The sequence below is a fragment of the Aedes aegypti genome, chromosome 3 (genome assembly GCF_002204515.2).
Source record: "Aedes aegypti strain LVP_AGWG chromosome 3, AaegL5.0 Primary Assembly, whole genome shotgun sequence".
Taxonomy (NCBI): domain Eukaryota; kingdom Metazoa; phylum Arthropoda; class Insecta; order Diptera; family Culicidae; genus Aedes; species Aedes aegypti.
The window spans coordinates 94890792-94915730 of NC_035109.1; the positions used below are offsets into that span (position 1 = coordinate 94890792).

The window sequence follows — 24939 nt, forward strand, 5'->3', positions numbered from 1 at the left end:
AAGGTGATTATAAAACGAAGCCAAACTTTGAATTTTCAAGTGCACAAGACTGGAAAATCTGACAACAGTTCGCGTTGAAAATCAATCAAATTGCTTGCTTGCTGGTGGTGACCAATGGGATAAATTTTCAACGCGAAGCGCTATTTGGTTCTCGAGTCTTGTGCTCTTGAAAATTTGAGTTGTGGCTTCGTTCTATAATCACCTTAAACCAACGGAAAACATTAGAAAATTGAGTAAACATGTGTTTTTGGCCTAAACTTAAGCGTTTGGTACTAAAATTGGGACATGGCTTTAGGACCCTATTGTCACTCGAATTGTCAATACGTCATAGTGAGCCGAGATTCCGCTGTCACGAACTGTCACTGTGAGCCCAGTTCTCAAACATTGGACTAACATGAAAAAGCGCGTAACTGATTAAAACACATTTTCGTATTTCTTCAAAAGTGATAAAAATCGAATGAATATCAATTCATGCACATTATTATTATAGCTTTATTAAGGAGATTTTCAGCCCTAGGCTGGGAACATGCACATAACGCAAGTAATGTCACGTGAGCACCATTTAATCTGATTGAACATAAAGCATTGAAAAACGCATCGTTCTACTTTTTCCAATGAAAATTAATATTTAGTGCATAGAAAACTGTGGCCCTTTTTTCATGTTTGTCAGGAAAGATCGAAGGTGCACAACAAAAGGAAACTACCGATTTTCTCGAAGCCTGCCTTGATTGTTGTTGGCAAGCTGGAGTTATCTTGCAGTTCAAAAAAACGTTGTCTTATATTTCGTGTGTAGTATCGGTGCCTCCCTCCCAGGTATCACCCAGAAAAATCTGTAACCTGAGCAAATTCGATGAATTATGAGTAACTCTGGAGAAAATATTCACTCATGTTGAATCTGTCTTGCCCCTTGGAAGAGGATGAACTGGATGAAGCCCAGCAGTCCTCAGCTAGAGTACAGTTGAAGCAGCCATCAACGATGCATTCGATTCGATGGAACGTTTGATTCGACAACACTGCGGAACACGTTTTTGACTCAAGCACCAAAATACCGCTGTTTACTAATTTAAGGGTTGCTGAGTCCATTGCCGTTTTCAGAAATATCATGGCACGTCTAGTTTTCGAGATATTGACTGCTGAAAATGTAAAATTTGACTGTTTCAGCCAACTTGCATGCAAATTTGCCAGCTTGTACGGCAATTGTCACAGAATTCAAGCTTCATGTATAAAACAATTGTTATCAACAAAGTTCATAATATTTTTGATGGTAAAATAATATTTTTTGGTCGTTAAGAAAGGCATTGTATTCTGCTATAAAAGAGAAACGAAGAATTTTATATGAAGACTACAAGCATGTTGGAAAAAATCGATTTAAACTAAATTTTATCGAGAAATTTCAACTAAATTGTGTCTAAATTGAAAGTTCAAGTCCTATTTAGCATGTTTGATAGAGTATACCACAAAAGTATACCGCAAAAGCTTCGTGCCATGAGCTGAGATGTGCAGGGATATAGGCTAGGAGAAGTGGATGAACAAGGATGAATCTGTCATTCAAATACTTGTCAAATTTCATACAAAATCTACTTTTTCTCAGCGATAAGTTCATCCCTCATTCATGCTAGGTGAACCACTTCCCCTACCACCATCGTTTTTCTTCATGTTTGACGTTTACACACTACCGCCCACTGTTGGCCTGTCGGCCAAACACAAAAATTTTGAGCCTTGCTTTGAGTATAAACTATCTTAAATTTCGCACAAAAGCACACCTTTATGGGCTTATTCGCAAATTTCATAACGCTGAAGGGGGTGGATGGGTGTCCCAGAGATGTTACAGCTCATACAAAGTTTGAAAAACATTCACACAAAAGGCGTTATGATCATTGCGTTTGGGCCTTAGGTCTGTCAGGAAACATAATCCAAAAATATCAATTTTGTCCAATATGAATAGAAATTATCCCACCGTGCACACTGATTTCCACCGTACCCGGACCGCTATAAATATTTTACCCGAAAGGCCGCGCTGAATAAAAATTTGTGGTCGTGTTCGCGCGCGAATTTCTTCGCTACTGTTCCAGGAATTCCATCAGTTGGTGCACGGAGCCGAACAAGTTCCCCTCTCCCTGCGCTTTTGGGGCCAGCCATTTAAAGCTCCACTGGAAAGTCAGCTGGCTGGAAGATTTAAATCCCCTCGCGACTTCCATTCCGAGAACTTGGCGCGCAAATTTATGAATGAAACTGCTGGTCATTCATAAAGGCAGCTCTCCAGGTCTCATTCCTTCGAAGTCCGTCCGACAGTGTGGTGGTCCCAGTATACCGGCTCCAGAAGTTCTGGTGAAGTGCACGTGAAACAACGAATTAGTGCTAGAGCAAAACGTTCGAAAATGTCGGTCAGTCAGGAAACGTTGGACATGATTACGGCGGCCATCAAAAACGGAGCCAACGTGCAGGGCACTTTGGTCCGGTCCAAGCTGACCAACCGGCTGGTGTGGAACGCGGAGGATAACGACGAGAACGACCCGTACCGGCAGTACCTGTCGATGATTGGCGGCGGACATGCCACGGGACAGGGGAAACAGCTGCTGCATGCCGGAAGCGCTGGAGGCCGCACGGTTCTGGGGGAGATTCAACAGCATGACAACTTGAACGGGCGCCGGAATGGCAAGAAGCATGACAAGGAGAACTGGCGCGATCAGTGGGAGATTCTGAAGAAGTCCGGCAACTACTGCAGCCTGTGCAAGAACAACAAGGAAGGAAGGTAAGAATGGGATTTGAGGGGAGAGGAAGGTAAAACTTGGATTCTAAATTAAATTGTACCTACAACTTTGATTCCACAAATCTCGCGAAAGGAATATCAAACAACAGCCGTGTTTGGATTGAAACATGTTTCACCTTAAGGTGGACAATAGGGTGCGGCTAATTTTTCAAAAGTTCTTAAAACCAGAAGTTCTACTGAATTCAGAATTTGATTAAAATGTGATTTAATCGCATAAATTGATTTTAGGATTTTTTTCTTAAACATTGTTCCTCCAACAAACTTGAATTTGTTCAGGAATCTTCTTATTAATTACGCTATTGAAAGACAAACCCTATTTAACCTTCCTTGTGAATTTTTGGACATCGGCACTGTCAAGGAGTTGGAGCTTTGTGGAGAAAAGAAATAGAAATCTTTCCTTTTTTGGTCCGAATATTCCGGAAACGGTTCCGGTAGGGTGTGATATGGACATTTTCCAATTATCATACTGTTCCATTATGCGACGGCTCAAAATTCATGGTTTCTCATCCAGACAGACACTATGCCAAATAAATCGTCTTGTTTCAGACGTTAAGTTTCAAACGCGGTAGAGACTGATTCTCAGCTAGTGCTCTTATGAGCACTTCTACAGTTATTACTGAGACTTCTTTGCCGATTGACAATTTTTGCATGTGTAGGGTCAGGCGTGGAAAGATGAGCACTAGAGTGATGCAAATTTTGAAATTTTTGACTTATAGTAAATAGCATCCTCCCAAAGTTTGTATTGAATCGGATGAAATTTGACTGTGCACAGGCCATTTGAAGTTTATATGGAGATTACTATGGAAAACGCCATGGTTTTGTGTTCAGCTCTCTATCTCTTCGTCATGATGTTTTATGGAAAAGTGAACACAATCTTTTCATGGCAAATCCTTTCAGCTACAACTTTACCGAAGACCACATTTTGATTGGACGATTGTTATTCATGATCATAAACTGGGTATGCATTTTGCATGCTTACCCAACTGCCCGGCAGGCAACAGTGGTGCTCCTGGTGGATAGAATAGATCAAAGTAATCCAGGCTACTATGTTCTACAGCAAAAGAGCAGTTTTGTTCTGAAAGTAATTGAATAATCATCTCAGCATGGTTTAGACTTTGTTATCAATAATAACAAATTATCCTTACGTCCCATCAAAATGTGGTCTTCGGCAAAGTTGTAGCTGGGAAGATTTCACATGAGTAGAGTTTGTTCACTTTTCCATAGATCATTATTTCGAGCAATTAGAGAATTGAACACAAAAGCTTTGGCTTTTTCATAGTAATTTCCATATAAACTTCAAATGGCGTGTGCACAACCAAATTTCTTCCAAATCACTTCAAATTTTGGGAGAATGATTTTTATCATAATAAAACGGTGTAAGCAAAGGGGAGCAAAAATTTCAAAATTTGCATCAGTCTAATGAGCACCCTAAGCATAAGCACGATTTACACGCTCAATCTGTTCGGTAAAAATAACTGGGTTTTTGAATTACCGAAAAAGTCAGTAAACTAAAACAAAATGTCAAAAATCGAAAAACAGAGATTTTTTACTGAAATTTAGCAGAAAGCTTTCTTTTTATATCATATATCGATTAAAAATAAAACATGGTGAAATTTGTTTTTTAATTACGCGGGCGACAGTTTTCATTTTAGGCTGACTTTTTCGGTAGTTCAAAAATCCAGTAAAACTTTACCGACCCCAGTAATTTAATCTAAGTGTGTATGACTACTTAAACGTTTTTATTTTGGTAAAATTAGGCATTTCTCGGCGAAATTATCTCTTATTCGCTCGTCAACAAAACATGAAAACAATGGTGTCAGTACTTGTCAACTTTGACAGGTACTGGTACCGTTGTTTTCAGATTTCCCGAAGAGGGAAAGAGAGCGATTTTCTGATGACGTCACCGCAATGGGAAATTGGTAACCATCCTTATCTTTTACATTATTACTTTGACCTTCAACTACAGTAAGGACCGATTTTGTCAGCCCCTCGGTGAATTTTAGGCTGACAAAATCGGGACATTTTATTTTTGTTCATGTTAATCAACTTTTGTCGTGAAATAGTGCTGGATTTAGCATTCGAGGGGCCTGGGTCAGATCTCATAAAGGGGGCCTCTTTATACAAAATTCAGCACGTTTTTGGGATTCCATAAACTAACGTATAGGGGAAGGTAGAGTAAACAGGGGTGGTAAAATGAACACCGTGCCTTTCACCGAGAAAAAACAAATTTCGATGAATTTTTATCACGCACAGACGATTTAGAGCACAAATCGGAGTATTCGAATTGATACGTACGTCAATTGAAGTGAAAATATCAACGAAAACTACGATTTGAGAAAACTACGTTTGAAAATTAGAACTGATGTAACTTTTAGCTCGGAAGACTTGAGGTTTTTCAGTGAGGTGAATATTGTTCTGATATGATGTCAAATCTGATACCTTTAGAAATCTTTTTGAATGGGTTACAATCATTCATGGATAGGGTAACGTATATAACTCTGACATGCATATAATTTGAACATGCTAGTCGTTCTATGCTCATTTCCAATGAGATGGTGAGGAATATATGTACGGGAAATCATGTATTGCATTATTAATACATTATGCTGCTTATTAATGATGACCATTTTCATAAAGATTAGAAATTGGCTTCAAAAATATCAAAATTGTAAATTGTATTAATAGAACATCTGTGAAACCTACGAATGCAAGAGGATGAGCATTTCAAGAACATACATTCAATGCAATAATAGCGCTCAGAATTGACATTTATACAAAAATTAAAAGTGGCAATACGATAAAATATGTCTATGAGTATAAAAGGCATAAATCAGGTGATGTCCAAAATAGATCATGGGGATGGTACACAAATTATGTCACGCTAAATTTCAACTTTTTTGACCCCCTCCCCCCCTTTGTCATGTTTTTTGTATGGGTCCTCCGAAATTTTTGTAAGGCTTGTCACGCTTGGCGTGACCCCCTCACCCCCCCCCCCCCCCTCAGCGTGACGTAATTTGTGCATGACCCCATGGGTTTTGCTCAGTTGATATTATTTAGTCATCTTATGAAACACACTGGATGTCGCATGCATGCATACTTGCAGGCGTTTTTTCGTGGATCTGATGATGTTTGTTTGCATTAAATGAAATGATTGATCACAGAAAAACAGACGTCACACTCTCATCATTGTCCATCGACCACCTTTTCGGTCGATTCAAAAATATGGTAGGTGACCAATCCACCACCCGCAGCGCTCACATCGTTTTTGTTCGCGTTTGAAGTTTACACACTAACGCCATCTGTTGGTCCGTCGGCCAAACACACTAATTTTAGCATTGGGCGTACATGTCCTCGTGACTATGATTTTGATCGAGATTTGTTCTAAGTGTTACGTCTGTTTGTCTGTGGATTGATTATCACTAATATACACATCCGATAAGCGAGAAAATGCATAAGTCACATGTAAACTCTTAAAATTTTACGATGCTATCGTCTTTTTAAGAAACCATTGCATGGATATTGAGATAACGCCTCTGTCCAAATTATATTCACATGAGGGTGTCCAAAATGTATATTTGGTGTTCAAAATGTATATTTGGTGTCCAAAATGTATAACAGACAGGCCGCCAAAAACAGGTTTTGGAAGCTAATACTACAGTTTGTAAGCTTTTGCTCCCCAGAAACTCAAAGTACAATGGGACATTAAGTATATAAGTGACATTAGGTAAAACAATATTAGTATCTATTGCAGTTAATCAATTGCCGTTTCCAGGCATATCCTTAGCCTGTCCAAAATACATAATTTACCCTATATTTTCGGTAAGGCAATGAAATTTTTCAGAAATATTTGTTTTGCTCTCATTTTTTGCAAGATGTTCATTTTACCACCAACAGCTGTTCATTTTACCCACATAGTGCAGGTATAGAACTAAACAAATTTCTCGTTTTTCTATCAGAAATAAGATGATTTCCCTAAGGTGTTTATTTTACCATCCCTTCCCCTATTGAATTTGAATTTTGAACGAGATGTTCAGTCCAAACAAATTCAAAAAGAAACTCGAGGATATAATAATTCCAATAGTGTTCTGAGGTGATTTTTCCGTCCAAAGGGAAAAATATAACAGTTCGTAGGAAATTGGCTCGTTTTTTTTTCTGGCTTCTTTATAATTTGTGTGGAGTGAGAAATTGCTGAAAATCTTCAAAGCCGTTTTTCTCTAAAACTCCTTTCCTCTGGTTGCCGCATTTTCTGAAAAAAAAAAAAAGTATTTAGAGTACTGACAAGAATAAAGTACAAAAGATCGATTGATTGGTCAAAAAAGTTGAAATTTAGCGTGACATAATTTGTGTACCATCCCTTAGGCGCATTTTCAATTCATTTTTTTTTAAACTAACTAGTGAAGAATTTCGAAGATTTTGGCTTAATATTCATAATTTTTTTGTAATATATTGAAGGATAATAACTGACCAAACCATACTGTGAGATTCATACATTAGGTAAAAAAGAAAAATTAACTCAAATATTGGAAAGTTGACCTCAACGTTAGAATTATATGTCCAAACGTCTTAGGCGGCATCCACAAATTATGTAACGCTCTAGGGGGAGGGGGGGAGTAGGCTCAAGCGTTACAACTCATACAAAAATTTGAAAATTTTCATACAAAAAGCGTTACGGAGGGGGGGGGGTCGAAAATTTCCAATTTAAGCGTTACGTAATAAATGGACGCCGCCTTAAGAGAAAATATTGTAAGGTTTTCAAAAATGTTTTTTGTTCCCAATTTTGATTCCTCGGGGGCCCGGGGCATTTGTTCCCTTGGCACCCCCACCCCTCCCCAAATCCGGGCCTGGCGTGAAAACATTGTTTTATTTTACCTAATTCGTTTATTTGAGGCTCAATCGCGTATAACGCTTTACGGAGCCGAAATTCATTTTTTGTATTACTTACAATGTATTTATTTTTTCATTATCAAAGTTAGTACGGGATGGAGCTAGGGTACTCGTGGCAACTAGAGGTTAATTGTCACAATTTTTGAAAGGAAGAACATGGTAAGGATTGGTTTAAGATGGCCAGGATCCTCAATCCAAGAAAAAGGGGACAACACAAAAAAAAACAAATAAGTAAATAACAACTACCGAAAAGCTAAACATTACATATAATTTGCAATTGGATTAGATGGACAAATTGATGTGAAGATTTGCGAAAAAGTTACACGTCTTCTCAGTGAGAATCGAACTCACGACTCCCCGATCTCTAGTTGGGGCGCGTTAACCACTACGCCATGAGAGGACTCATGAACGCAGAAGTTAACCTGAATTCGATTTCAGCTCAATAATCACGTGGTCCTCTTTCGCAAAGTGCACCTCTTTCGGAAGAATTAGATGCCCATCCAAACACAACGCTTTCTATATATATCCAATGCCTAGCCCGAGAGCGCATTGTTTTTTAGGTATAGGAATAGCACACTACACTAGCCAGCAACTGCGCTGGCTGAGGTTTCTATTGTGTGGGCTTCCAATGGGTCGCGACGTTCTCAAACGACCGGTTACGGAACATGAGTCCGTTGCTCGATAAATACTTGGACTCATGTTCCGTAACCGGTCGTTTGAGAACGTCGCGACCCATTGGAAGCCCACACAATAGAAACCTCAGCCAGCGCAGTTGCTGGCTAGTGTAGTGTGCTATTCCTATACCTAAAAAACAATGCGCTCTCGGGCTAGGCATTGGATATATATAGAAAGCGTTGTGTTTGGATGGGCATCTAATTCTTCCGAAAGAGGTGCACTTTGCGAAAGAGGACCACGTGATTATTGAGCTGAAATCGAATTCAGGTTAACTTCTGCGTTCATGAGTCCTCTCATGGCGTAGTGGTTAACGCGCCCCAACTAGAGATCGGGGAGTCGTGAGTTCGATTCTCACTGAGAAGACGTGTAACTTTTTCGCAAATCTTCACATCAATTTGTCCATCTAATCCAATTGCAAATTATATGTAATGTTTAGCTTTTCGGTAGTTGTTAAACTTCCACTCGGCTGGTTGGCCGTAAACCACGATTCATAATTAAAACAAGTATTTATCGAGCAACGGACTCATGTTCCGTAACCGGTCGTTTGAGAACGTCGCGACCCATTGGAAGCCCACACAATAGAAACCTCAGCCAGCGCAGTTGCTGGCTAGTGTAGTGTGCTATTCCTATACCTAAAAAACAATGCGCTCTCGGGCTAGGCATTGGATATATATAGAAAGCGTTGTGTTTGGATGGGCATCTAATTCTTCCGAAAGAGGTGCACTTTGCGAAAGAGGACCACGTGATTATTGAGCTGAAATCGAATTCAGGTTAACTTCTGCGTTCATGAGTCCTCTCATGGCGTAGTGGTTAACGCGCCCCAACTAGAGATCGGGGAGTCGTGAGTTCGATTCTCACTGAGAAGACGTGTAACTTTTTCGCAAATCTTCACATCAATTTGTCCATCTAATCCAATTGCAAATTATATGTAATGTTTAGCTTTTCGGTAGTTGTTAAACTTCCACTCGGCTGGTTGGCCGTAAACCACGATTCATAATTAAAACAAGTATTTATCGAGCAACGGACTCATGTTCCGTAACCGGTCGTTTGAGAACGTCGCGACCCATTGGAAGCCCACACAATAGAAACCTCAGCCAGCGCAGTTGCTGGCTAGTGTAGTGTGCTATTCCTATACCTAAAAAACAATGCGCTCTCGGGCTAGGCATTGGATATATATAGAAAGCGTTGTGTTTGGATGGGCATCTAATTCTTCCGAAAGAGGTGCACTTTGCGAAAGAGGACCACGTGATTATTGAGCTGAAATCGAATTCAGGTTAACTTCTGCGTTCATGAGTCCTCTCATGGCGTAGTGGTTAACGCGCCCCAACTAGAGATCGGGGAGTCGTGAGTTCGATTCTCACTGAGAAGACGTGTAACTTTTTCGCAAATCTTCACATCAATTTGTCCATCTAATCCAATTGCAAATTATATGTAATGTTTAGCTTTTCGGTAGTTGTTAAACTTCCACTCGGCTGGTTGGCCGTAAACCACGATTCATAATTAAAACAAGTATTTATCGAGCAACGGACTCATGTTCCGTAACCGGTCGTTTGAGAACGTCGCGACCCATTGGAAGCCCACACAATAGAAACCTCAGCCAGCGCAGTTGCTGGCTAGTGTAGTGTGCTATTCCTATACCTAAAAAACAATGCGCTCTCGGGCTAGGCATTGGATATATATAGAAAGCGTTGTGTTTGGATGGGCATCTAATTCTTCCGAAAGAGGTGCACTTTGCGAAAGAGGACCACGTGATTATTGAGCTGAAATCGAATTCAGGTTAACTTCTGCGTTCATGAGTCCTCTCATGGCGTAGTGGTTAACGCGCCCCAACTAGAGATCGGGGAGTCGTGAGTTCGATTCTCACTGAGAAGACGTGTAACTTTTTCGCAAATCTTCACATCAATTTGTCCATCTAATCCAATTGCAAATTATATGTAATGTTTAGCTTTTCGGTAGTTGTTAAACTTCCACTCGGCTGGTTGGCCGTAAACCACGATTCATAATTAAAACAAGTATTTATCGAGCAACGGACTCATGTTCCGTAACCGGTCGTTTGAGAACGTCGCGACCCATTGGAAGCCCACACAATAGAAACCTCAGCCAGCGCAGTTGCTGGCTAGTGTAGTGTGCTATTCCTATACCTAAAAAACAATGCGCTCTCGGGCTAGGCATTGGATATATATAGAAAGCGTTGTGTTTGGATGGGCATCTAATTCTTCCGAAAGAGGTGCACTTTGCGAAAGAGGACCACGTGATTATTGAGCTGAAATCGAATTCAGGTTAACTTCTGCGTTCATGAGTCCTCTCATGGCGTAGTGGTTAACGCGCCCCAACTAGAGATCGGGGAGTCGTGAGTTCGATTCTCACTGAGAAGACGTGTAACTTTTTCGCAAATCTTCACATCAATTTGTCCATCTAATCCAATTGCAAATTATATGTAATGTTTAGCTTTTCGGTAGTTGTTAAACTTCCACTCGGCTGGTTGGCCGTAAACCACGATTCATAATTAAAACAAGTAAATAAGTAAATATTGATTTAAGGACCGCGTTACACACAATATAAACTTTCAAGGGGAGATATGTATTTTAGAATAAGTTTTTAAAAGGGCCTATTGAATAAATCAATTTTTATTTGTTTGAAATTTATAACTTAAATAAGGTACATTTTAAAAAATTAATGGCAAAAATTGACTGAGAGACATAAACGTAGTGAATATATAGAAGATTATATTTAAAAACTGAAAAAAAATATCGTATACTTCAAATGCTTTTTTATGTAATTTTGACTCATATTTTGATCAGGCTAACTACCATAAATGCATCTCAGAGGCATGAATCGGCTAATATTTGCCAAAATGGGAATGTAATTGCTTATTTTACTGTAAATTATTGAATTTACGATACATACCAAAATTTTGCAGTCTTCATATAAGAAGTGGGAAAGGGTATAAGGTACCGTGGGGCAAGTGGGTAATAGATTTCGCATAGTTGGGATTCTTCAAATTCTAGAGACCTTAAATTAAAACAAATGAGGTCGTGTATATTTTTTAGCTTGACTCCCACCAAATATAAGCAGTATACTGAAATTGATTTTTATGTAAAATTGAAGAAAAAAGTACAGAAAAAGTTTTTGAAAAACGTCTCGTTACTTTTCACTTGCCCCACAGGTGGGGCAAGTGAAAAGTTTATCGTTTTGAACAATAAATTCAAAAACTAACAGCTACATTCACGATTTCTATAACCTTTACCATTTGTTAAGGCGTCCGAATGAACAATAACATGAGTAACATGTAAACAAGAAAATTTTATTCTTGTTACTTGAATTTTCTTCTGTTCAGTTATGTTTGTTGAAATGATTTGGCAACATTATAACTGCAATATTTCCAATGTTAGTTCTTAAATCATGGGACAGCAATTGCATTTCTGCTTTGTAGAGTGTCCACCGCTCTTTATTTGCTCTTAAGAAAATCGGATATTACGTCGGATAACTCTTCAAGAGAAATCAAACGGATACACCTATACCCCATTTTTTATGTTTTGAACTAGTTTTACATAGACATTTCACAAGATTTCCGTGCGTTCTCTTTTATTGGAACTTTTCTATTAATGTCTTCCTTTTAATCGGCTGTCCGAAGTAAACATATTAATATCGTAATATTTGGCAACCTTTATTTTAGAAGTTCCATGATTTGGCCATGATAATAGCATTTAATGCTTTGAGCACAGTGTTTCTTGAATTATCAGCACGTTCTGTTGTTCTATGATAATTGTGAACCTTGTATAATTATAGCTACCTAAAGAGAAAACACAAATTAAATTTCGAATGAGAAACTTTTCACTTGCCCCACGTGATTAGAAAATTGTCAGTGTTTAAATATAGTTATTTTGAGGTCTATGTCATATTAATTCTTAAACATTTTTTATTGCGGTTTAAAACTGTCAGAGGGGACAACTTAGAAATGGTACAGAAAATTATTTTCCTCAACTTTTTTCCGCTGAAAATATTAAAATAAGATTGCACGCCGCCAACTTGTTACGGAGTAATAATTGACAGGTTAACAATATTTCGCTCTATTATGCAATAATGGCTGAAAAATCTCAGAAATCTCTTACATATCGTAATGTTCTCAATGGCCTCAAAGGTTAACGCATGAGTTTAAAACGTTAATTCACATATTCAGTGAAGTATACCAATTATTTTCACTTACCCCAATTACCCACTTGCCCCGCGGTACCTTATATAATCATACGGGATCAGTTCAAACGTAACCCCGGTAACATAACATATTCTAAATATGCTGAGAAAATCAGGTCAGTACTGTACTTTGTATATTTGACAATATTTACGTTGTGTTGTTGATTTTTTGGTTGAAATTTATGGCCGTCATATCAATTTAATGATATTCATCAGAATCCCAAACTATTTTTTCGGTAAATTTCGGTAAGAACGACACAAACGTGGGGTGCTCATCTTGCCCCACCCTCCCCTAAATCGTGTAGCAGGTACGCTCTGGGAAGACGAGAACATTCCCAATCCGAAAAGATCCTCGACCGGTAGGATTCGACTCTCAGACCATGCCACTTAGCTTAGTTTTGCTGAATGGTTATCTCGGCCTGCAGAAATTAAATTATATCCGAATACCCGGAACCTGAGACGAGACTCGCGGAGATGGTCTTCTTTTTCTGTGATTGCTGAGTTTTTTTCTTATTCCACTTTGTGTTTATACCAATTATGCGCATGCTGTTCAAATCGACGGGGTTGGTGGTCTGATGGCTACCGCTTCTGCTTCATATGCAGAAGGTCATGGGTTCAATCCCAGGCCCGTCCCTTTCCTCGTACTTTGTAGTTGTATATCTCTCACTTGCTTCTATCTTCCATTCTAAATATATCACACTCAAACTATTCGTTCATAGCAAACGCTAGAACCAGAGACGGACAAGAAACCGTTTCCCTAACGCTTCCTACTTCCACGCGCACGCCTTTCTTACGCCTGATATATAGGCAGTCTGCTAACCACAAAAGCAAACCTTTCTGCCATGCCTTTCCCCCAATCCATACACTCCCGCATGAACTGACGTGGATGCAGTGGAATATACGGTCTACGTGGGAGTCAGTTCAATGCATCATCAATTCCTCCCCCTTCCCCTCATTGGTCTGCATTCTGACGTGGCAGGTGCCATTGTTGCCTAAAAATAGAAGAACACCAGCACTTATACACTGAGGATGCCTGTTAGTCCCAAGCAGTCATTCGGTTGGTTCCTTGTGTAAGTGCAGCTGATCTGGCGATACTGGAGTGCATCCACGGGCGGCCAATCAAGCTCAAGCTCAAGCTCAATTATGCGCATGCTGTTCAAATCCTCACATGAACCTCTCAGCAAAAAATGATTGAGTTTGCATCACATCGAATCATAAACAGCCGTTTGAGTGAAATTTCATGCCAGCAAACGTAGCAGACATTAGAAATAATTAATCTTCTGCTTAGATTTATCAGCAACTTTGGAAAAAACTGCTCCACCGACTGAGGTTTTTAATAACAGTTTACTTTGAACACAATACTTTTCACATTTTCAGCCATAAAAACGGTGGGCTGCATTTGACGTTTCGTGAGAGGGGAATCTGGGCTGCATATGACGTTGATATTTTTCCTCTTCGCGAGTCTCTCTCAGCCCGGAACTGTTTCCGATACGGCCAAATTAGAAAAAAGTGAGAATATAATAAGAACTTTTGATCGCAATCGCTTTCGGACCAGTTCAAATAGGGCTCCAGTCTTGCAGGAATTGCTTCAGGAAAATCAGGACTACCCCAGGATTTCCCCAGGAATTTCATCGAAGACATCTCCAGGGATTTTATCAGAAATTCCACCAAGATAATCTCTACCTTAATCTCTACAGCGATTTTTCCAGGTATTTCAACAGGACAATCGCTACAGGGATTTCCCTAGAGCGGTGATTCCCTACCTTTTTGAAGCTGCGACCCCCCTAAGAAGTTTTACAAACATACCTCCAAAAATGGATGTTTTTCCAATCAATGTTTATGCAAATCTTCCGAAGATCTCTTTCAACATGTATGCTTATCAATAGGTAGGCACGGTCCTTGCAGTCAGTCGGACATTGTCCCGTAGATGGGCTACATCGCGCCCGAAACCGGTCGACAGAAAGGTAATTTTTAAAACTTTTTGACGATAGTAAGAACTATAAGTGTTATGTCTTGTCTCGCGTCGCGTTTCGTGAATGTCGTGTTGTTCTTACGTTAGCACAAATCACACAAATTGATAGTTATATTCTTACGTCCACACTAATACTATTGCAAAACTGGTACTACACATACACTAACACAAGCAAACTTGTTAGCAGCAAAAATCAATTAGTTTCAAAATTGTTTTCTACCAATCAAAAATCCATTGTATCTCAGTGTAAAATTGAATACTATTAGTTTTTTCAACACATGGTGAGCATTTCAGTTCTAATTTAATGAATATCGATGAAAAATATGTGATTTTTATAAATTAATACAGTTATATTGGGCATGGTACACTTACCCCTACTTCTTCATGGGGTGGGGTAAGTGGATCAAGCATTATTATCATTTGTTTTCAGACTACTTACAAGAAATTAAATAAGTTTGCAAATGTTGTTTTCCTTTAACTTTGTCCATTCCTAGCTTAAATTTGTCAAAGTGGCCATAGAAAATTTGAATTAATCCACCTAAAAGGTATATCAATCTTTCTGGTATAAAAAAATATAAAAGAAAGAATATTGCAAAATTCAAACAAAACTTTTTGTGGTATATCTTTTGTTTGATTGCAAAAAAGGCAAAGTATACAAATTTTTCAATTGAAAGCATATTAAGGAACCTTATTTGACCATATTAATTGTTCTAGACAGATGGAACATCTAAATTAATAAATAGAATAAAAAGATTTCAGTATGTTAATCAAAAGTAAATGTAACTTATATTTTTAAATTATGAATGTTTTTCAAAAACATCGTTAGGAATAGTCCTACAATACTTCTGTACAACTTATGAGTATTAAATGGATGATTTTTCTCCAAATTACTCTAGTTACAATATTTTTTTTTGTTCGAATTAGTGTAAACTAATGTTTAAATATTTTTCATAATATTTTGGTAGAATAAAGTTACTTTTTAATTTTAAAGGTATCAAAATGTAACATAAATAGCACTAATAACAAGAACAAGAGTAATGTCATTCATACTTTACATAATTACACCACATTTGTTTTGAAAATATTTTTTTTTTATTGGTGATCCACTTACCCCACCATGGTGGGGCAACTGGATCATTTGGCGCAAATTTTCAAGTTTCTCATACTCATTACATAACAATCAAAAAAATCAAAATAAATGGTGATTTGAAGTATATTAGTCCCTCACTTCTCATCCACATAAAAAAGTTTGATTAACATTCCCAACTAACAATTCAGAGCCACAAACAAGCATGCATGTTTAATTATTGTTCAATAATGGTAATGGCAGCTGAATAAAAAAATTGCTCTATAAAGAGCTGAAAAGGTGCTTTTTTAACACAAACTTAAATCAATGTTCAACGTTATGCATTAGAATGAACAAAAGTTGAATCGCCACTTATTAAACGTTTCCAAAGATTCTCTTTCGACTAGTCAAGATTGTTCTACAAATGAGCTGAACAAGACATGTTTCCCCCAATTAAAAAGCCAATATTCCACTAAACAAATGTATATGTATAAAAGGATATTCAGAAGACGAACTAACGTTTTACTTGCGTCGCACTTCAGCTATTCCCACATGTTTAACATAAGCATGAATAAGAGCTGAATAAGTATCTTATAAAATCCTAATTCAGCTTCAGTATATTATAAGAACAGTTGATCCAATAGCGGCCAAAATGACGATTAACAAACTCATTGTTCAGCAATAAATAAGCCTTGTAAAAGCGATCACACTATAGCTAAATTTCATAAAATGGACAAAATATCCGAAATTTGTGTTGAGTTCCGAATGCATTTCAAAGCTCATAAATTATGCTTTCTTAAAACTTTTGAAATAGCTGTTCAGAAAATAAACATGGTCAGTCTCCAGAAATGCAGAATTATTGTGAAAAACAAAAATAAACATTTAAGCTAAGTATTCCGAGTAGGAGCAAAGTAATTTTGATCCTGGAACTTCTAAACCTATGAAAAATTTGATGTACGCAGATCTAATGAATAGCTCGCAGCTATTGGTGAAATCTTGCAGAATCTAAATATGACATGCCAATTTTGTTTCCAGATATTTTATATCATATATCTTTCAAGTTAATATCACTTTTAGCTATCCATATTATATTTTCTATTGCTAAGCTTTTTTCGCCTGCTCGGGATGTTTTTCCGTACAAGAAAAATGGAAATTTCTTTGTTTAAATAAATTTCTATAGCCAGCTACATTTGAAATGACATTTCTTCACAACTGAATAAATACTGCGCTCTAAGAAAAATGATTTACTTGGCCATTTCCGAAAATAAAAATCGCATCAAGATATTCGAATATTTTTCTATTCAGGTGGGTTCTGAGGACTAACCCTTCAAATGATTCAAATATAGTCATACAGAGAACTTTTACTTCAATGCATGTGTAATACGTTTAGGGGCTATCCATTAATTACGTAAGGGTTTATGGGGGGAGGGGGGGTTTGAGATTTCTTACGCGCCATACAATTTATTTTGGATTTTCATACAAAAAATCTTATCATGGGGGGAGGGGGGGTTGAAAAATTCCGAAAAATGTCTTACGTAATTAATGGACCGCCCCTTATGAAAAATACAAATAAAAAAAATCAAACTATAATTTATTAAATTATTTAAGTTAATTAATCAGTTTTGAACAAACTAAAACTTATTATGAAATTAGATTAATCATTTCAGACTGTTTTTACTTTGTGTAAATAAACATTATTTTGACCAACATCGACATAAATTTTCTCACTGTGCGCTAAAAATAGCCGACTGAACTCAGCTTGGATCAGCACTAAACAGCAGCTGAATAATATGCTTGTTCAGTTGTAGATCAGCGTACCATGTGTTGATTAGACGTTGTCGAATAAAAGCTCAAACATGGTCAATATTCAGCTATGAGAAGTTTATATTTTGCACTGGACGGTATAATAATCAATTCTAGGATGGCGCAGATGGCAAGGCATACCGCTGACGATTGGAAGGTCTCGAGTTTGAATCCAGTATACAGGCGATTTTTAAATAAGATTGTTATACTATCATAATAATAGTGCCCACTACATTTATAAAGAGCCTAGAAAAATATTTTTTTTGTTTTTATTAGTCTTTAATTATTTTTAGACCAGCCGTATAAAAGCTGAACTAAATGCTTGTAAAACGTTTTTAAAGCTGAAAAAAAAAGTTGGTATTCAACGACATGCTTTAAAGTTTCTCCAAATTTGTGTGAACAATGCTTTAACAAAGGTTGGCCATGGAAATTATTAAAATGTTATAAAACATGATGCTGGATAAAACTGCCCTAATGGTGTTTGTTAAATGAGTGAATGTTAGTTGGGTTATTAACGTTAGCTGTACATAACAATGAGGTTGACTATTGATTTTTCTGTATCCACTTACCCCACGGTACCTTACTTAAAAAAATGATATTTCACAATGATTCAAAATTGAATGAAAAATAAAGTTTTGTGAACTTGACTGAGGGTCATATACTACAAATACTACTGCGGGTACGAGTATACCCCATTAGGCATACAGACGTTAGGCATAAGGACGTTAGGCATAAAATACGTTAGGCATAATGGACGTTTGGCATAAAATAACTTGCGTGTATTAGAAATCCTTTATAAGAGAGATTCGCGGAAGCTGACATTTCTGTCAAAGTGTGAGCCAATCGAGCAGCGTGAGCTGTCAAAGCGTGAAGCCAAACGAACATGCGTTATGTTTGTGTTGAACTTTTCTTGAAAAGTAATGTAATCTGTTTGAAAATATATCGGTAAAAGTTGTTTTGCATAGAACAAAAATTTGAACAATTTTCCTTTGAATTGAATTGAATTGAATTTTGTCAATTCAATGTTTAGTTGTTATTTTTTCTGCTGTTTATTAGCTTGGAAATGTAGCTGAAAGATCTATAACGAAACTTTTCAGCAATGCGTAAGCCATGTTACAATATTATTCTCGACGCCGATCAAACTCAGCACTGCAGGTCTGTTGCCAAATTATTCTTTTTTACTTTCGCGTATCTCTTATATAAAGGATCGCTAGCGTGTATGTAATTCAAAAACTCTTCTCATATCGAAAATTATTCGGGTCCATTTAAAAATTTCATTACGTTGATGGGGGTGGGTGGGTGTCTTTAAGATGTAACAGCTCTTAAAAAGTGTGGAAAATTCACACAAAAAGCGTTACGAGGAGGTGGGTTAATTGGTTGTTTATAAATTGCAATTTCCGGTGTTATGAAATTTGACAATGAATCGATTATCGCAAGATATGGAAGAAGATTATTATCATGGTCATTGTTATCATTCTAAAGTCCAGTTCAATCCATTTTTGTAAGTATCCATTTTTATTTGCAATGTGCAAGTGTTATTTATTTCTAGAGATGTTTAGTTAGGTGAGTATATGCCATTTCTTACATTTCTCTTACATAATTGCGTTAATTCTAAAGAAGGGAAATCTTCCATATAATTATACGTCATATATTGCAAATAGTTAACTTGTAGACAGCAATCTAGAGTCAAGCAAAAAAATCATGTTACGATAGGCGATATAATCTTCAACAATACTATTCTTGTAGTGTGACGCCAATAAGAGCGTAACATTCCCACTCCCAGTCTGCTCGTCAATTTAATGTGGTGAAAACAGTTCTTTTGCCTCTTCTGCCAACAATTTTCGATGGTTTTCAAATAATTTTGATCAGCCACATTTGAAAGTATTGCCAAAAGCACCTTGAAAATATTTGAAATTCGTCGCGTTTGAAAAGTAAAATTTGATTTCAAGTCAATTTAACAGCCAATCTCAAATTTAACATAACATAGCATTCAGCATTAAGCATGGCGTGCTTTTTTTAATGGGAATATTTACACCAACAATTCCAATAACTATTAGAACAGCAAGAACCCACAAAACAGCATATTGTTGGATGAAGGCCCCCTTTCTTACAGTCATTAAATTGACCGTATAAGTATAAAGAACAGCCTATGATCCAAAGAAGGGAAAATGTATGATGGAAGTATTAAGAGCAATAGTGATATTAATTTTGGAATAAGTACGTCTCGAAAGAACAGTTTAATTATGAAAGAAGAAAAAATTTCTGATTTGAACATTAGCAGCACTAACTCCAATAATTTTGTCGACAGTTTAACTATAGAGAACAGCCTCCAATTTAAAGAAGGGATAATCTCTGATGAAAAATTTGTACGACCTAACTCAAAAGATGAGCAGCAGTAACAGCATCATTCATATTCTTGGCATTACTCCCCAACCCAAGCTCTTAGCTTAGTGTTCTAGGAGCACTTCCACAGTTATTAACTAAATGTTTGCTTTACCAAGGTAGCCATTTTGCATTCTTATTTGTGCACGACACATGAACACGTTTGCACTGCATGACAAAGGATCCTGGATCGACTTGAAACCGAACTAAATACCTCCAGCATGGCTTTATTCTATGGTCACAGAAGTTACCACAAAGCTAATGAAGGCAATTAACAGCATTTCCATGCTAATCATTTTATCAAGTTTTGTCCTAGAAATTGACCTCAAAGGATTCACAGCTATGGGACGACTGCAAGGCAATCGTATTTCAAAGGACACAATTTTGATCTTTGAAGCCCTCCACAATTACCAAAAAAGTCAGCTCACTTTTCACACAAATAATCTCTTTTTTTATTTTGAGAATTATGCCTATCGTCCATTATGCCTAATGTCCATTATGCCAAACATCCATTATGTCAAACGTCCATTATGCCTATCGTATTTATGCCTATCGTACTTATGCCTAACGTCCTTATGCCTAGCGTATTTATGCCTAACGTCGTGCACCCTGCGGGTACATATACGTGAAAAATCACCTTCTAGTCGCTTGCGCCACTTCTAAATCTTAACAGTGTTGGCTCAAATTTTGAGGTTTCTTTTCTAATGTGATTCGAATTCAGTAGAGTTCACGATTTTTTGTTCTGCTTTGCTTAAGGACTTGTTCACAAATTTCATAACGCTTTTGGGGGTGGGTGGGTGTTCTCGAAGTGTTACAGCATATACAAAATATGTAAAATATTCGTACAAAAAGCGTTACTTGGGGATGAGTGGGTGTCAAAAATGGCCATTTTCAGCGTTATGGAATTTGTGAACGAATTCTAAGGCTGAATGATGGATTATTCAATCATCAGCAATAATCTAAAATGAAAAACCAGTTTTTTCGTTCAAATTTAAAAAATTCATCATGAAAATCTATCACTGCATTACGGGTAGCAAGTGCAATGCAATGATAGATTTTCATGAACATTTCTTTGGTTTTGGGCAGAAAAAACGGTTTTGAAAATTTGTAAAACGATGATGGTTATTTTCCTCTTAAGCTAATCAGTATGTCTGGCCTTAATTTCAGGGAGATCTACCTGTCGCACAATCTGAAGGGACCGAACGGAGAAGTGACCTGTCCGATACTGATGGAGTGTGACTGCCCTTGCTGCGGCCAGCGGGGACATACCATGTAAGTTATACGGTTAAGATTGTTGAGCGCGCCTCCCTGCCATTGCTGGAGATTCATTCGTACGTAGCTCAGTAAGAGTAAGCTTAAGAACACACCTTGGCGAAGGAATCTACATCGCGGGATTCCGGTTTTTAGTGGTCTAAGGAACTAAGATGATGGTGTTGTGACATAAATAACGGTTTGAATTATGAAATTTCTATCTATCATGTCTAGTTGAATCATGTTCACATTAACATTCTTATTATGTTATCTCAAATATATGAACTCGTCAGTGAATTTGCAACAGATTTGTTCCTCGTTCTCGATTTTTACGCGCCATTTGCCATTTTTACTTTTGCTGTTGGATTATTTCCCAGATTATGTTTGCGAATTGGCGGTTATTAGTTCGTTACAGTATTACCCTCAATTGTCTTTCCAAGATAGATTAGCGAAATTGTAAATACTACTTATTACCAACTCAACTTTTTCAAAAAGCAGTCCCTAATTGTCGTTTTTCTTTATTTTTTTTCTGTATTTTATAGCGCGTACTGTCCGGAGAATCAAACGGGAACCAGCGTCCTCAAGATGATCAATCGTCACAACCGCATCTAAAACGCATGTGACTCGCGAAGTCCACTCGAATTCTTTGGTACCCTGCTCGTAAAGGATACCAATCTTTGTTATTTATTGTATTTATTTATTTATTGACTTAACTTATTGGTTCTAATTGTACAATTTTTGCTACTAACATCCTTTACACAACGCTTTGCTAGAACTTTTACCGGGTGAACCTTCGCTCGCCCCCTTTTGATACGACCTTTTATCCAAAAACATTGTAACGATCTACTAACCGCTAGGCTTAAGTCCACAGATGCTTGAATTTAATATAACTTATAACAATTTGTAAGTCACACTTCACACCACTTAAGAGTAAAAGTAATTTATGTACCGAACCTTTCGTAATCTGCTACTGATTCCATTGAAAATCCTCACAATGTCCCTGAGAAAAGATCCAACAACGAAAACGGGCACTCGGCGTACATATCCGAACAGACCGATCCGCCCAACCTGGTCCGGGGGCTGCTCCGGCTGGCCACCAGCTCCGCTCGTCTGTACTCTTCATCGTGGTGGTGGGTGGTTGCCTCCTGGGTCGTCGACGGGGTCAACAGAATGTGCAACAGTTCGCCGATGATTCCACTCGAGTGGGAAAATTTCACCTCCGCTGCTTCGCAGATCGTCCGCAGCAGGCAGCTGCGGCCGTTGTAGCCTTTCCTGGTGGGGAAATGGATATCGATTTATGATTCTAAATCCAATTTTATATGTGTAAAGAACTATTTTGGAATTCTATGCGAATCATCCTTGGGACTCAAATCGAGTCCCAGTTGGGATTCTAAGTGAATTCCCAGAGATTCTAAATGCAATAAATCCAATTGGAGTTCTGAACCATTCCCATGTGGTATTCTGAACGAATTCTATGTGGGATCCGTTTAGAGTCTCATCTTGAGTTTGTTCGGATATTCATTTAGGATTCGCACAGAATCCAACTGAGAACCAATCAAATGGGATTACCTAGTGAGATTCTATGCGAAATTCGATTGAGATTCTATGCGAATTCCAAGTAAGATTCTAAGTAAATCCCATGTTAAATTCTAAGCAAATCCCGAATCAGGTTTAAGGCGAACCCAAAGTGAAATTCTATGTGAAATTCTTAAAGATTTTAAAGTGAGATCCTAAGCGAATCTCAAGGGAGTTTCTAAGAGAATCACAAATGAGATTCTAAGCAATTCCCAAGTGAGATTCTCAGCGAATCCCTCATAGAATTCTAAGCGAATCCCTAATGAAATTCTGAATGAATCCGAATTGAGATTCTAAGTGAAATCCAAGTGAAATTCTATGCGTATCTCGAATAGGATTCTAAGCGAATCCCGAATGGGGTTTCCAATCGATTTCGAAGTGAAATTTGAATTCAATTTGTACTCACTGGTCAGCCATCGTCTCCAGCATCCGGTAGATCTCCCAGCGGGTCCTCCCTGCCCAGCCAGCGTCATCAACGCCATTCCCATCCTCCGATCGGTACTGCTCTCCCGGTTCCATGTCCACAAAGTTCCTGCTTTGTACTTGCTCCGGCGGTTCGAACAGTAGATCTTCGTCCCGCCTGAGGAATTGCGGAATCCAATGCGATGAGTTCCAGGGTAGAAAGTAAACCGCCTTGAAGACGTATCCGGCGGTGACGGATTCAAGTACGATATCCACCGGAATACCGAACCCGGCCACCAGCTGGTGACGTGTTGGGTTCCCCCGTGGAAATATAAGAGCACGTTTTTGACGCTGTTGAGTCGCATCTTGCACCGTGACTTGTGATAGTACTAAAGGTATGAGAACAACGATTAACATTGAGATCGAAAAAAAGTTCATGTTGCTTGAGGGATGACGCGAAAGACACTGATTGAAGCGATTTGCATGTTTAAGAACGTGGTAAACTATTTCTAGCACGTGCTAATTAGGATGCATTTTACTCTGGGAAGATCTGCAGATCTTCGCGCTAACAAGTAGATCACACCTTTTGCCAAAGGCATTCTGAACTGCGTTCAGCTTTTTGAAACAATCAAAACCCTTCAACCTTTGAACGTAGGATTACCTCGGAGGGAATCAATCATGTTTCGACCATTTCGCTTCATCAACCATCTGGCTTTGATTGTCACAGTACAAATATTATGGGTCCAATCTGAAGGCCTCCAACGATCGTCACGTGCTGTGGTGGAGTTTCCCATGGGAACATCCAACGGAGTAAGTAAACCACCTGAAACTCACATTCTTAGTGCAACTAATCAATGACGTCCACGTGTTCCGCAGTTCCTGATCGCGATTGCCATCCCGTTGGAAATCCCCGGCCGGAACATCTATCTGTCGCACAATTTCGAGATGAACTACGTGCTGCCTAGCAATGTGACCCAGTACCGGTTGTGGTACGATTTGTTCAAGAACAGCAAATACAACGTGGCCGAGACGGTGCGCCGCAGACGAAGTATTGAAACCGGGAGCAGGTTCAGCCGACGGTTTGTGTACGAGTTGTTAGCCGAACGAATGGATTTGTTAGTCATATGGGTCTTTTGAAGTGATTTGAAGTACTGAATATTTCCCTCTAATGTTACAGGTATGGTTACAACGGGACTGCTTGTATCCACAAAGCAATTTGTGAAACTTTTGAGGCTCCATTCTATCACTATAATGGAGTGCTTGGAGATGTTGCTCATGTGGTATTTAGGTATGACTAGTTTAAAATTGCTCATGAATCGTGAATTGTTTCTAAACACACTTCTATTTCTTGTAGTCCTTCCGCTTCGAAAGATGAGGAATTGCCTCGGTCATACTATATAGCAGAAATTGATGGATATACGGGAAACTGTGGGAAATATAAAGAATTCTGTCCGACAGGCATTTATGATCTTGTCTCAGTTGTAACGCAAGCCTGAATGTAAAAAATCCTCAAAAATAAATCTTTACTATAGATTCGGATTTTTTTCATTTCAACAATTCCCACTCAATTTATGATCTCGCCCTAAAGGCCATTGGTAACCAAGTGTGAAGCTCTGTGTTATTGAACAAACGAATGGATTTACACGTTATCGAATAATGCTACGATGAAAAGAAGATCTTCCTCTGTCTCCCAGTGATGATAGTTTTCATCTTGGTTTATTCATTTGTTTAAAAATAACGACTTACACATTTGGGGCCCAGATAGCCGTAGCGGTAAACGCGCAGATATTCAGCATGACCAAGCTGAGGGTCGTGGGTTCGAATCCCACAAGTCGAAGATCTTTTCTTCGTACATGCCACACGATATACACATGCATAAATTGGTCATTGGCATAGTAAGTTCTCTCAGTGAATAACTGTGGAAATGCTCATAAGAACACTAAGCTGAGAAGCAGGTTCTGTTCC

At 38.2% G+C, this 24939-nt stretch overlaps 3 protein-coding genes across 3 annotated transcripts; 2 read left to right on the forward strand and 1 right to left on the reverse strand.

Annotated features, from left to right (window-relative positions):
• Nucleotides 1-2010: 2010 nt before the first annotated feature.
• Nucleotides 2011-21950, forward strand: LOC5575034 (nanos homolog 2). Its single transcript, XM_001661712.2, has 3 exons — nucleotides 2011-2752; nucleotides 20914-21018; nucleotides 21540-21950. The coding sequence occupies exons 1-3, from the start codon at nucleotides 2379-2381 to the stop codon at nucleotides 21607-21609; spliced, it is 549 nt and encodes a 182-aa protein (XP_001661762.2). The 5' UTR covers nucleotides 2011-2378; the 3' UTR covers nucleotides 21610-21950.
• A 23-nt stretch (nucleotides 21951-21973) lies between these two features.
• LOC5575033 lies at nucleotides 21974-23573 on the reverse strand. The gene is made up of 3 exons (XM_001661711.2): nucleotides 23558-23573; nucleotides 22979-23363; nucleotides 21974-22269 (listed from the first exon to the last, which is right to left on the reverse strand). Exons 1-3 carry the CDS (start codon nucleotides 23571-23573, stop codon nucleotides 21987-21989), a joined length of 684 nt encoding a protein of 227 aa, XP_001661761.2. The 3' UTR covers nucleotides 21974-21986.
• Nucleotides 23574-23616: 43 nt separating this feature from the next.
• LOC5575028 lies at nucleotides 23617-24349 on the forward strand. Its single transcript, XM_021850692.1, has 4 exons — nucleotides 23617-23784; nucleotides 23851-24089; nucleotides 24152-24254; nucleotides 24329-24349. Exons 1-4 carry the CDS (start codon nucleotides 23653-23655, stop codon nucleotides 24347-24349), a joined length of 495 nt encoding a protein of 164 aa, XP_021706384.1. The 5' UTR covers nucleotides 23617-23652.
• The last annotated feature ends 590 nt before the right edge of the window (nucleotides 24350-24939 follow it).